At 39.7% G+C, this 14,681-nt stretch overlaps 1 protein-coding gene across 1 annotated transcript in view; it reads left to right on the top strand.

Annotated features, from left to right (window-relative positions):
• The window catches only part of PSMD14 (proteasome 26S subunit, non-ATPase 14), a 99,940-nt gene that overhangs the window by 55,726 nt on the left and 29,533 nt on the right, over positions 1 to 14,681 (top strand). The window contains exons 5-6 of the mRNA XM_088474881.1: positions 3,939 to 4,009; positions 6,963 to 7,113. Of these exons, the coding sequence (XP_088331007.1) occupies positions 3,939 to 4,009; positions 6,963 to 7,113 (222 nt within the window). The remainder of the gene's footprint in view (positions 1 to 3,938; positions 4,010 to 6,962; positions 7,114 to 14,681) is intronic.

Genomic DNA, 14,681 nt, shown 5'->3' on the forward strand with positions numbered 1-14,681 from the left:
TTTTTCCTGCTTTCAACACATCAACCTCAAGAACTAACTGTTCATTGCTGCCTAATCTTTCCCACTCCTTGGCAGATTACATTGTAACGAGACAGTCCATGTGTATATATGTACGTATGTATAGATATAGACAGAAATAGCTAGATCTATATAGATCTAGATCCAGTTAGGTTTGTCTTTGTTTGGACGCTGACACAATTATTGTTTTAGCGGTTTACCAAAACAACATTCAAGATAGTCTGCACTTTAAAACCATATTCCTAATATAACTATCCGCTTTAATTTGAGGGCATTCACATCCATATTGGAATAATGGATTAGGAATTGCAGAGTTTTAATATGTAACCCCCTCTTTTTCAAGGGACCAAAAGCAATTGGACAGTTGCCTCAATAGCTGTTTAATGGACAGGTGTTGGTTAATTCTTAATGAGTTCTTTATCAATTAAGCAGGCAAAGGGTCTGGATTTGATTCCAAGTGTGACATTTGCATTTGGGCATGTGGTCAGAGGAGCTCTGAATGCAAGTGACACAGGCTGTCCTTAGGCTACAAGAACAGCCACAATTAAAATTTTGTCAGTGTCCAAATATATATGGACCAAGTGTGTGTCTATGTATGTATGTGGAGAGGAGAATAATAATACTCGGATACTCCCTGTCATGATGATAAATTGCTTCTCTTCCTCCTTCTCCGTTGACCTCCTGAAGGTGTATATTGTCTGTCTACATCTTTCTGTTGCCCGTGTGTGCTCCCCATGCATTACAACATGGTTCATCCAGGTGTAAACTGTTATCTTTAGCTGATTTTGCTCCAAACTCTATTTGAGGCCCTTAATCTTTTTCATCTATACATAATGGGGCTGATGCAAAGTGCGTACTACGCCTGTGTACATAGCATATCTTGTATCAACTCATTCTGCACATGCCGAGAAATATGCCAGGGCTCGATAAATCCCGGGGGCCAGCTCGCCATGGCTACCAGGTTTTGCTGACTGGCAACTAGATTTTACAGTGAAGGAGGAAGCAGATCCTTATCAGCTCTGGTGGAGATTCATGCCTATAGTATTGCGGTGTTCATATCATGCACAAGAGTGCATGTGCTGAGTGTCGCCTGCTGTGCCTCTGTCCGTCCCGGCCTACACTGACGATTCCTCTATATCCTGGCCTGCTCTGATCCCTGCTGTCTGTACCAGTCTACGCTGATCCTCCTGTACATCCCAGCTGTCTACTGTCTCCTATCTCTAGCTGCATAGAGCTCTCCGGTAGTAGGGTCTATGCGTGGCCAGGGATTGCGAAGCAGCTTCAGAGGGATAGTGATGTGAACACGAGGGGAGGGGGGGGTTTTGTTGTACTTTTTGGCACCATTATTTTATGTGAAATGTGGTCCGTTATTACTGGAGGGTGGGGGTGGGTGGTGGAGCAGGGGAGCTGTGTAGAGCAGTGAGGGGGCCTTAATTTTACTGTATCCATTCAACTGTGACCATTCTGTGGACTAGTATAGTGTGTATAACAGTTGCATAAAACACAGAGCTGTGCATCTCACTCACTGCTGTAATTTTTTTGGGGGGATGGTGATCTGGCTCCTAGATTTTACAACAATTTGTCAAGCCCTGTCATATGCAGACCTGAGTGTTCCTGGTATTTGCTCCTGGTGAGGTGAATTCTACACTAGGCTGTGCAGTAAGGGCATTTGACACATGAAGCCCACGACACAGACACATATACCTCTGAGAGAGCCATATTATTTGCAGATATTTAGAGGCAGGTGTGAGTAATGCAGGGCAGAAACTTGCTATGGGCAAGTGGTGCTATCGCGCAGAGGCTCTGTGGGTGGTACAATCGTGCCACATAGAGCCTAAAGAACGGCACCCTGCAGCACCTGCGGTGTATCCGCATGGGCACCCTGCATAGTATATGCAGCTGATCAGGATGCCTGGTCAAAGCTGCACTTAACTGAGCTGGCAGTTACGTCCTTTTCTGCGCAACGTTATGGCATTGTGTACTAAGTGGACAGGGGCCGGCACAAGCTCTGTTACAGCTCTGAAATACAGGTTGAGTCTCCCATATTCAAAATGCTTAGGACCAGGGGTATTTTGGATAATGGAATATTCTGTATTTTGGAATATTTGCATACCATAATAACATCTTGGGAATAGGACCCAAATATACACACAGAATGCATTTATGTGTAATATACACCTTATACACACAGCCTGCAGGCAATTTTATACAATATTTTCAATAAATTTGTGGCTCTAACAAAGTTTGTGTACAGAAATGAAATTCATTTATGTTTCATATACACCTTATACACACAGCCTGATGGTAATTTTATACAATATACAACTATTTGCAAACTATCTTTAATAGATCAAGTGAAATTAACCTGCATGTTCAGTCGACTGACGAGACGATCAAACGACCAACGGGAGCGCACATCGTTGATCGTTAATGACCAAACACTGCACGATTTATAAACGATTTTTGAACGATAACGACGTCGTTATCGTTCAATCGCCTGCTAAAATCGTGTAGTGGATGCCCCCCTTTAGACAAAGTTTGTGTACATTCAACCATCAAAAAATCAAAGGTTTCATTATCTCAGTCATGCCAAAATAATTCCGTATTTCGGAATATTTGGATATGGGAGACAACCTGTAATGGGTAAGGATGATAGCTGGCAGCACTTATTGGCTGACTGGGAATGCTCTGTTGATGCTGATGGTGCTTTCTTTGTTGCTTAGACATATAATATAATTTTTGTGTGCACACTAGTGTGTGTTTAGCAATTCTTTTTTTTTTTTTTTCTTCTTATGCCTAAATACGACTGCATAATTTGCCAACAAAATAAATGGTTAAAAACATGGATGTTAATGTTTGTAATGCATGCCTGTTGTATGTGGGGATACATTATGCTGCCAGTGCGAGGACAGGCATATCTGCAGTTGTGTATGGCTCAGCATTTATGCAGACATAGTCCTTACGCATGCATTGTTTACTTTTTTTTTTTTTTTTTTTTTATTAAACATGAGTTACATCCATTTTACGATCAACTCTGCTTCCGCATCAATGCATTATGAAACTTTCCTACATTTTTAATTGGCTCGCACAGCTCTCTGTAACAAGAAAACCAATACCAGGGTGCTAGCCCTTAAGGCTTAGTACTGCTGCTTTCCTTTTGGATTTGTGACTCCTAATCCAGTACACCGATTAATTCAATATTCGTTTTTTTTTTTTCTTTTTTAAATCGCTGCAGTGAGCTTTGTGATACAATGTGGGTGCATACTATGCGACAGTGTAGTGTGTATTCACCAGTGTATGGTGGCGCAATGTTGTTCCATTGTCGCATGGAGTTGTTCATTGCATCGTCTCTGTGCAGCACAGCAGGCACGCACGATCGGGCGCACAAATGTTGGAACGATATATAGCTTGCATTGGGTCATAGTGTGTACCCAGCAATAAACTACGGGAGTAATGTTAGAACATGCAGTTTGGGTTAAGATAAATGCTCTAGGTCAACGTACAAAGCAAGGTTTTCTTTTTTTGTTTTTGTTTTAAATGTCAATTAAATAATATAGAAATTTTTTGTGCAGCCTATAGTACACTGCTTTTTCCAAAAGCCGTCACTAGTGTTTGGATCGGCCTTGCTCATAATTGTGTAGGCTTTCTACCAAACTCTGTCTTGTCACAAACTGTTGCACTTTATTTTTAGTAGATGAATCCTGCTTCCTTTAACAGATTTGTGTCTTGAGGGTAACGACAATAACCTTTTGCCGTTTGCTATCTGAACAGCTTGGGTTGCATTGATCATTCCTTGTTGCAAACATAGAAGCACATTGTGATTCTTATTATATGCACTGTTTTTTTTGAGAATTGCATATCGTTTTGTAGGATTCTGGTAAGCGCAAATAATAAAGGTGGAAATAATTTGTATTTTGCAGGGTGTTAGTGTGGAGGCTGTGGACCCAGTGTTCCAAGCTAAAATGTTGGACATGTTGAAGCAAACTGGAAGGTAAGCCTCTTGTTTTAATACCCTATTATGTATACTGTAATAGCGTCACGTTTGCTGTGCTGAAAAATAAAAATGACCTTGGCAAAGATACAGGACACTTTCCAGGCATGGGAGACCTTTGTTACTGTACCTGCAATGGTGACTATTTTAGGATAAATTTTAATACCGTAACCTTCACCATCAATTTTTACTAAGTTCGAGCAGACAGCTTTTCCTACAACTCTCCTTGCTTTTCTGTGTCCTTACAGTGCCTTTTCCTGTGTATGTTTTGTTTAAAGTATCATAACGATCAAGAGACTCTCAGAGCAGTAGGTTGCCAGCACAACCTACCACTAGTAATGCATTAAAAATGCACTGAAAAGACTTTAAATCCATGTTGTTCTCTTTCAAGAGCTCCAACAGACTTTTGATTTGAAAACATAAATGCCCTGTCTTTTCTAGGAGGAAAAGGGAGGATGAAACGGATAATGTATTATTACCAAATAAGATCTCCTATCTTTTTATCTTTTTTATACAGGTTTCCAAAAACCTATAGGCATACATTGCAGTACTGCTTTGTAAAATTTATTTAAATTGCCCAATTTTGCTTATTGCAAGCAAAGTTTACATGTCAAAAAGCAGCAGTGTGGTGCGCTTACTCATCCAGAGGTTATTAGTGGATTAATAGCAGCTGACATTGTCACTTGGACAATTCCATAGGGATCCATGCTGGAAAACTGTGTAGTAGTGTATGTTTGTTTAACCATGGCACCATTTCATTAGGAATACTCCTCACTTTTTGAGAATTGAAAGTGCACCATTGCTTCCTAGGGAATTCAGCCTTCAATAGGATTTAAGTAACAGTGACCATAAAATAACCTCACATTGTTTGCTGCCTTCTGGTGGAAAATAAGTATGTACTACTTGTAATCTGAAGGTTTCTGCTGACTTGTCAATAAATTGTTTATAGTGTTTATAGTCTGAGATCTTAAAATCCCCATCTATCCATATGATGGTGCTTCAATTGTTTTATTGTGCCCGATCTCCCGTCTGAAGTGACGAGAGATCAGAGTGCGATATTTAATAGTTTTGGGCACCCAAGCCTTATCGTGCATGTCCGCACCCAAGTAGACTGGGTTTAGTTGCGTAAAACAGCTAAACCTGTCCCAAAGTCTTTGTTAGCGCGCCCAAACCACGGGCTTGTCGTACATTTTTGCTCGCCACCTGAAGAGGGTGCGAGCAGAAATGTGTGCTCCCGCCGCTATTTGCCCCAGAACTGAGCAACAATTTATTGGCTCAGTCGGGCACCCATTAGTGTCAGCCGCGGGTGAAAACAATCGAATTGCCGCCAAAGTGCAAGAGCGCTTCGGCAGACACTACTGTTACGGTTTGTCGTCCGACCAAATTGACCTATTAGTGCTGCAGCTGGTCCACTGGCCATCGTTGATGGCAGAGAGTGATTTTACATTTTTCGGATTACAATTGTTCCTGGTCGGATAAAGGGCTGGTGCCCACTATTTGTGATTGTATTCTAGTTGGTTAATGGAACCCATGGATCTGGTTGTTTGGTTTGGCTGTTGGAAATACCAGATCTGATTGGTGGATAAAACAATTAAATGTGGTAGCATTCAGATGGATAGAAATACATCTATTAGTTCTTCTCTCTTTTGAAACAATGTGGCTGACCTAGAATTGTTTAATTTAATTAATTAGACCGTAAGAGTCAATTTCTCTAATGAACCGTATTGTTAAAATTGAGGCCTTTATTTACTTTGAAATGGTGTATACAGTTCTCCCCCATCTCTTATTTTAGTGGTACGAATGAATTTTAAAATCACCAGTGCAAATATCTTTTCAACTATAGAAAAGCTAATGCGTTTTAATCAGCATTTCTCAAATCCGATCCTCATGCACCCATAGCAGCTCTTATGTTCAGGATTACTTTAGCTGTGCACAGGTGACTTGGTCTACTTGGCTGGGCCGCTAATTATCCTACTTACTTCCTCAGACAGAGCTGGTAGAGATGTGTAAGGACCTGATCTCAGAAACACTCGTTTAAATGTTTTCTGCCCCCCCATAGAACATCAGAAAATCAATGTACGTCCTCTTAAATCATTTTATCATTAGTTGATTATTATGAATGAAATGAAAGTACAAAATAGGCTATTAAATATCAAAAATGTAAATTTACGTGCATTATTAATGAAAAAAAATGGGTAACCTGGAGCTTGAAAGGCATGCTTGGACTAGTAGTTCTGATATAAATGTGTCTTGGCACTTTAGTATGATCCCTCCTGCATTTTACATACCACAGCTCCTGTGTTGAAGTGCCAGCAGTTGTCGTCATTATATTTCTTTAACCAGCTATGCGGCTTTTGTATTTTGCATGAAAGGGTAGTTAAAGATTTGCCGCCAGGGCTGGTCCTAATTGCTTTATTAGTAAACAGTTCTGTCTGGTGAAGCACACGAGCGTTAATGCCGCAAATAATTTTCATTGCAGTAATATTTTTTACCTTTCAACAGTTGTCATGTGTATGCTCAAAAGTCTTTTACTGCGAGGGGAAAAAAATCTTCAAAATTAATGTTAACAAAAGGCTCAGCAGCTGAGCCGAACAGTGTAAATTGCTTTTTGACTGGGTTCCTAGTTGTACTGCTGGTTTAATTGATATTTAAAGAGAAGATATTTACTCAAGTGCTGAAAGGGTAAAAACTGGCTTCGGGAAGGTGTGGTAACAGGGTGAAATACTGAAAACACGATCTACAATCGCTAATGTGTATCCCTTAATGATAGCACTCCTTTGTCACACATATTCATGTTCATGCTTTCACAATGATACTATGGTGAACGTTCCTAATGGTGCCTTTTTCACACCAATGAGTTTCCTGTTCCTAGTCCTAATTTATACTCTGTTAGTTTTAATGTCTCTTTTCATATCTTATATGTTTGGGAGTCTGAACGGTCTTTTCGTTGCAGGCCTGAGATGGTGGTGGGTTGGTACCACAGCCATCCCGGCTTTGGTTGCTGGCTCTCTGGCGTTGACATAAACACTCAGCAAAGCTTTGAAGCCTTATCGGAGAGAGCTGTAGCAGTGGTTGTGGATCCTATTCAGAGTGTAAAGGGAAAGGTACGGTATAAGCTAGTTACTAACATTGCTTTATTAGATCTACACCAAGCATTTGCATTAACAGAATTCATTTTGTGTTTCAGTGTTATTTGGCACTTGTTGTTTTTTTGGATGTTGGGGGGAGGTTCAACTTTTTTTTTTTTTTCCCTCCTCCGTGTCTCACGCTGTACTCTACAATTAGCTCATTGCTGTATTCCCAAGAGACTTGTTCGCCTCTGCTTGAGAGGGTCCTTGCATCTCTACCAAAAGCAGCTTAAATGAAGCGACTCATTCTCCCTTTGTTGGTTAATCGGTCGATTGCATGTTTCTGAAAACGAGCTACAGATATGGTTAGAGCTGCTAGGGATTATCAGCTCCTTACCCAATCCCATATTGCTGCTGTGCAGAACCCCTAAACAACAGAATGTCAGAGCGATTTCACTATGAATTTTCTGCATTGGTAGACAATTAAAGTTTCCCAACCACCTCGCGTGTTCTCAGACTCCATGACAGATGAAAGATTTTAAGTATGCCAAATGCATCTGAAAAGAAATTAAACTTACAAAGCATATTGGGTTGCAGGTCTCCTTTGTTTAAATCTCTCTTGTTCTTGTTTGGTTTCTATTGCGTTTTTTTTTTTATTTTTTTATATATATATATATATATATTTTTATTTTTTTATTTTTTTTTATTTCGCTTCAGCCCCATATGCCATTTTCCTATTTCCTGCCTCGTGACAGCAGGGTGCAGGTCTATTATCACCTTCACAGATCTGTCTGCAAATGTGAGAGGCAATTCGATTTTGCTCAGCCACAGGGAGAGTGGATTAGAAAAACTCAGAAGCTCCTGAAATTGGCTTGAATGGTTTACTGCTTTAAAATACTGCTGAGGTGTCTTGTTGGAACATGTCACTTCCATTGTAATGTAAAATAATAGATATGATAAAAAATGATCGCAATGCAATATCACCGAAGTTTGCCTTCCTCTTAAAATAGCCCATCATTATGTATCTTGCTAAACATTGTGTGCCGTAGCGTAGGCTTCGTACGCTTTGTTTTGGGGAAACGTAATGATTTGCGGGGTCTTTATAGTTTTTGGGCATTTGGAATGTTTCATTGAAAATAAAATGTTTATGATAAGCAGAACTTGTTTGTTTCCTGTGATTGAGCATGTTTCCAAAGCAATAATGCAGTTTCTGAATGAAAAAATAAATATTGTACGATTTTGATCCTCAATGAACTAGTTGATTCGGCAAAATTTAATTGGCAGGCGGTTGTCTAGGAAAATTGGAGACTACATGCACTAAAATATTTGACTGCAGTTTTAAGAGGATGGAGATGGAATGGAGGAATGAAGAGATAGTCAAGTGAATTCACTTTGATGCTGCACTTCAGGACTCTTGTAACACATTTGGGATGCACATTCTGAATTTGTCGTTTATTTACTTAAAATGAAACGTTTAATACATAACAGCGTAATGACACACTGCCCATGAGCAAGCAGCACAAACTCAATCTCATTCCCTTAGGAACGATCACTGGGTGGTTTTATGATAAAATGGCAAAAAGATATAGAGCTGGAGTCACCGACAATCGTAAGTTAAATGAAAAACAAACAAAAAAAACCTAGATTTCTGCTGGATAACCGATGTCCAAGGCTATACGTTTTATTGACGTTTTCAGCCAATAGTAACTGACCCAAAATTTTTTAAATATATGTAGTCCCCTTTCCATGAATTTATATTTTAGTCATTAATTTAAAAAAAAAAAAAAGACTTTATTATGTACAGCGATCTCTGTGAATATAGATAACTTTTGTCTGTTCCATATCTTTGAGAATTAATTTTATTTTATTTTTATTTTTTTTTGTTCCTATCCCGTTTTTATGTTTTGGAGTATCAGCTAGAAGGGGTTAACTCTGACTGTCACTTATAGGTATTTCCAAGTTGTTTAGTAAATAGAATTTGAGTAGTGAATCCTCAGAGGGAAGAGCAAGAAAATGCACATACTCCTAGGAATCTGTTTTCTGTGGCCAAAATTGACATTGTATAAATAATTTGAATGTGCCTTAACGTTGAGTACACAATCAAAGCAATTTACTGATATTCATTTGGCATGAGTCAGTTTCAGTTGTTTGTGCTTTCCAGTGAAAATGGCATAAAAAGTCTGATTTCCCTGAATTTTTTATGCCGAGGGGCTTACAGGAGCCTGGAAATTATGTTTTTCACTTGTGGCTGCCTGACAGTGCATGGCAGCAGAAGTAACGTACCCTAGCTGCACTCCATAGGGTCACATGTCCCCTTTTAATTTTTAAATATCCTGGTAGCTTAGCAAGCAGCTGATAGCCGATCTGTTGCAGGTGATAAAAGATATTTAGAGGGGACATTGTGTTTTTTTTTTTTCGTTCTCCACACCTGGCATATCAACAATGCTTGTGTGATCACGGAATACATTACAATAGCACGGATGACTTAAAATCAAAACTGTGCTTAAAGGTTGCTTAAAGTGGCAAATGAAAAGTAGCATTGATATACTTATATACTTGCTAAAAGCAACTGGGGCACACTTTTTTTTTTTTTAGTATGTATTATATAACAATATGCACATAAGAAATTCATCATGGCTGAAAGCAAAGACTGCCTTAGTAAGCGCTAGTCCTGTTATCCATTATTGTGAATTCGTAGAGGTATTTTTCTATTGGTTTATTAACAGGAAGTATGGTCTGCACAATAAAAAAAATAAATCCCCATAATCTAAACTTAATCTATCTCCATTATTTTGCAGTATAGTCCCTGAGTTCCTATGCATTTATTCATAATTGGTACATATTAACTGTTTATATAGGGCATATAAATTTAGAATTAGTGACGGATTTCTGTCTATTGTACACGATGGGGACCTCTTACAAGTGGTGATCATTTTTTTCATTGTGTGCCAATAAATCTTACCATGTAGGACTAAGGTTACAAGACTGATCTGGCTCAGTGACTATGTTAATGGTTATAATTTTTACTAATTTCTGAAGATACTTCGATACAGTCAACTGAATGAGACTAGTAAACCTTTCTGTATTTAAAAATGCCTGCAGTGAACTCAATATTATTTGTGCCTTACATGCATGTAAAGGTGCCCACACACATAGCGATATTTTACACGATCTGGCCGATTCAGACACATTGGAACGACAGATTGTGTAAAATATGGCCAAATCGTGAGGAAATCGTGCGTCCCCACTCACGATGCGATGCGCGTCCCCGCTGGTCGCACATCGCGTCTTCAGATCTGCCGTGCAGTATGGCAGATCTGACAATCTAGGAGGCGATGCACTGTAAAAAGTCTGACTGCAGGAGAGAGCGTTTGAAGATTGGACACCAAATCGTGTGCAGAGCTGCCGGGGAGAGTTTCAAGGAAAATAGTACACATTGGCTGATAGTGGGCAGATCGGTATGTGTGTGGGCACCTTAACTAGCCCTAGCTATATTGTGGGTAATATTTGTGGTCTTGCTACATTTTAGATATATAGCGGAAATAAGACATTAGCAATATAAGGAATAGTCCCTCCTCCCTCTATTGCCTGATTGTTGTTTGCGCAGCCTGAATCTAAGATGAGGTGAGGCATGAGGTAGTCATTCCTCTTCTGTAAGTAATGGGACATGTCTAAGCCCAATGAATATTGGAAGTGCACCGATGCAGGTGGATAGCTATTGATACACATGGGTCCATAAGGTTTGCAGGACGAATGCAGCACTTTAGTTTTTGACAACGTGGAGCAAAGCCATGTATACTGTCCATGTACTAAAGATATTTGATCAAATATGGCTGCCCCAAGTGAGCCATACATGTATATTTACACATGACCTGATTCAGAGTTGTACACAGATGCCATGCGGAAATATGCAAATGATGCAGACCATTTCATTATCGCAGTCCTAAGTGAGCCTATGGTCCTGCAGATTTGCTGTGGTAACTGGGATGCCGGAGCCATGTTTCTTGCGCACAGGATCGTAGATGCAGGATGTGATGAACGTCCCTGAAACGGTCGCGGCACGCCTGTGTTTTGAACACACTCCCTTCCTGTCAATCACACTGCATGGGAATAGTCTCTGTGAGTGACTTCAGTGGTCTGCCTTAGCGTAACTCAGACGCATGCGAAAACATCTGCCTAGCGTAAAACTCTGAATCAGGCCCCTAGACCAGAGGTTCTCAAACTCTGTCCCCAAGACTCCACATGGGTCATGTTTTGCAGGTAACCTAGCAGGTGCACAGGTGTAGTCATTACTCACTGACACATTTTAAAAGATCCACAGGTGGAGCTAATTAGTTCACCTGTGATTCTGTGAGGAGACCTGGAAAACATGCACTGTTTGGGGTCCTGAGGACCGAGTTTGAGAACCTGTGCCCTAGACCATTATGATGCACACTACATACATTGGCTCAGAGCTGAGGACATGTGCAATCTAACCTGTCATCTGCCGTTTTCTTCTGTCCCCCAGTGGATTTATACACAGCAGAGTTATACAAACTCCTGTGATGCTCTTGAATATACATTTGTGAATGATGGCTGTATATCTATTGTATAAGAGTTTCATTCTAAGCGTCGCAGTCCTTTTTAACAATTGCAGTGCCAGTGTTTGGGGATATGTGTACCCCCCCAAGCTGCCACCTGAATGCATTGCTATTATATATGGCTAGATGGTTTCATAGCTGCAGCACAAAATTGATAGTGTGTGTTGCAGAACAGCACGTGCACATAAATGAGGTGTTGTCTGGTGGCATGTGGGCAGTGTCCATTTCTGCTATAGAAAAGCACAACATTGGTTGTAGCAGTGGTTATTGTCTCAATAAAATTGCTGCTTAGTGTGGATACTGCGGCCCCATCATCCATAAAACGTTACCAAATGAAAAAAACAAAAACTTTAAATACAGTTGGCTGTCTTTACAGTGATTTTTCTATAATGTAGGCGAGGCCATTTTAGCTCCTCACCTGGACCACTTAAGCCCTCGCTGAGCATGCCTGGAAAGGTACGTTATTACATTAGCCTGTGGTACCAGACTGCAGCGGGAATAGCCTTTTATTCTGCTGCATTCTGCGGGCACCCTGCCTAGACGAGAAACAAATAACAGATATCTATTTTATAAAATGCTAATTTGTTGATAAAAAATTATCTAAAATTACGACATGTGCACATTAAATGATTTGCTACATATATTTATATATAATAAATTAAAGATAGACCATATGACAATATGGCATGTACCTTTTGTCGGTATTGTTGTGCTGTAATGTTAAGTGTATTTTAACCAAATTAGGTTAATCTGTGTGTGTAGGTACCTATTCACTATAATAAATCTTTACATCTGATGTCTTGGGGACAGTTTAACAAAGTGCTTTTAAAACAAGCAAGATGTGTATTGTACAGTTCTCACCATATTTTGTCCCATTTACTTGTGCTAGGAGTTTTTTTTCGCATACCGATAGATTGTGTTTATCGTTGTAGCATTTGTGTCACGTTCTTTTAGTCCTGTGAGAAGTGATAAATTACTTGCCATTATTTGCCGCTGCAGTTCCTGTGTAGCCTTCTGACTTGTCTCTATTACCACTAAGCTGGTGTTATGTCTCTGGGTGCCGCGGGAAGATTTGGAAAAAGACTTTACTGCACAGCGAAGGGTATGCTTTCCTTTGTCTTGTGTAGTCGTTTACCAATTTGCCATTATCAAAGTCAAATCTTCAGATTCTCGTGTTTAGTGCATTAGGCTCAAGATAGAGATTTGTATGTGTATATATAGCGATATAGAGATTGTATGTGCATAGATAGAGAGATACACCAACAAATGTGGACGGCACTTAGGATCTAATATCTTATTTTAAGAAAAAAATCTCCCGCAGACTCGAGTAGGTCGATGTTTACAGGAGAGGCATCGGGCCAGCTGTACTACACCGCAGGAGTGCTGGACAGATATATTTTATAGATATATATAAAAATATATATATTTTTTATATATATCTATTTTTTTTTTTCTCGAACACTAAGAGGGGGCTTGGCCTGGGAACACACTAGAGCGATATGTCATTTCCAGGCGAATTGGAATGACATATTGTGGTGAGTGCACAGTGTCTCCTCCGGATTACCTGCTCCCGCAGGTTGTATAGGCCATCTACTGTGCTGTACTGTCAATCAGAAGATTTCGTGTACGGCCCCATGTTTATGGATGCGGCCACTGAAATATATATTGCTCCAGTGTGTACGCCCCGTCGGCTGGAAACACACTTTCTGATGTGTACCCAGCATTAGGGATATATTTACTAAAGTGCTGGATTTTACAAGTGAAGTTATTGCTCATCGCAACCAATCCACTTCTACAACCAACAACTCCACTTCTTTAAACCCGCACTTTGGTAAATATACCCATTATAGTGCAGTGTTTGCAGATTGAATTTCAGTCAGACCAATGATCTGCATACTTCTAAACATCTCGGTAGATTGCTTATTTGGGGAATTAAACGTCAGGGACTTTATCTTTAAAACAAACTCCGGCACCTATGCACCAAAAAGCAACAACGAAGATGGCCCAAGGACACTCATTGTGTACTACGTTTCATTTAAAAACTATTGGACAAAAAAATCCTTACAGAAAAACAGCATTCAATCAACAGTATAAGGATTCAGTTTTCGAGAGCCCAAGGTACGAATGCCAACACCTCCTGGAAGGTCCACCACAACCAGCCACGCAACATGTTTCTTTATAATCACAATTTAAAAAATGAGTGGCCTTGGGCCTTCTTTTTTGGGTGGATTTACAGTCTACAAGATGACCGTCGGAATTTGATTTGAGGAGGATTTATTCCTAAAGAAACCCCAGATAAGGAATTTATTGAATTGTTGTGATGTACGCAGATTATTGGTCTGATTTAAAAATTTATGAAATGTAATCAGCAAATACTACGCGATCAGCGCCCTTTTAGTATTTGTTTCATGTGTCTCTCTTACAGATCCTACCTGGAAAGGGTCTGAGAGCAGCAGAGTTTTATTAGTCACATTTTATGGGGTCAACTCAGTTAAACATTGCAACGGATTGAGAACACCACCTACGACACCTCAACCCCCCACCCCCCTTGGGGCCCAAAATTCCTGTCGTGGATTTTTGTGCGCAGCCCTATGGGGCTGCAAACAAAAATTCCTGAGTCTTCAGGTATTGTAAGTTCAGCATATAGCCACACTTTTGGCTATATGTTGCGAGTAATTCGCAACTAATTGAATGGACCCTTGTAAATTGGTGAACTATATTTTTAAGAAATATGAATGATTGATCGTAAACAAAGAATTCTCTGACCACAATGGGGAATAGTACCTCAGTGTTTCAAAAACTACTGAGAATACCACACTACTATTTGCAGATAACAAAACATAGTGCTTTCATGGAGGCATTATGGAATATCTTGAAAAAGGTCCAGTTCAAGAACTGAAATTTTGACCATTGAAACTACGAAAACCATGTGAATAAATGTATACCTATTTTTTTATCTTTTATCTGCAAAGTCTAGTGTGTGCCTTCTGAAATAAGTATATATGAAATAGATAGGTGTTCTGA

The sequence above is a fragment of the Taudactylus pleione genome, unplaced genomic scaffold (genome assembly GCF_031769625.1).
Source record: "Taudactylus pleione unplaced genomic scaffold, aTauple2 ptg000156l, whole genome shotgun sequence".
Taxonomy (NCBI): domain Eukaryota; kingdom Metazoa; phylum Chordata; class Amphibia; order Anura; family Myobatrachidae; genus Taudactylus; species Taudactylus pleione.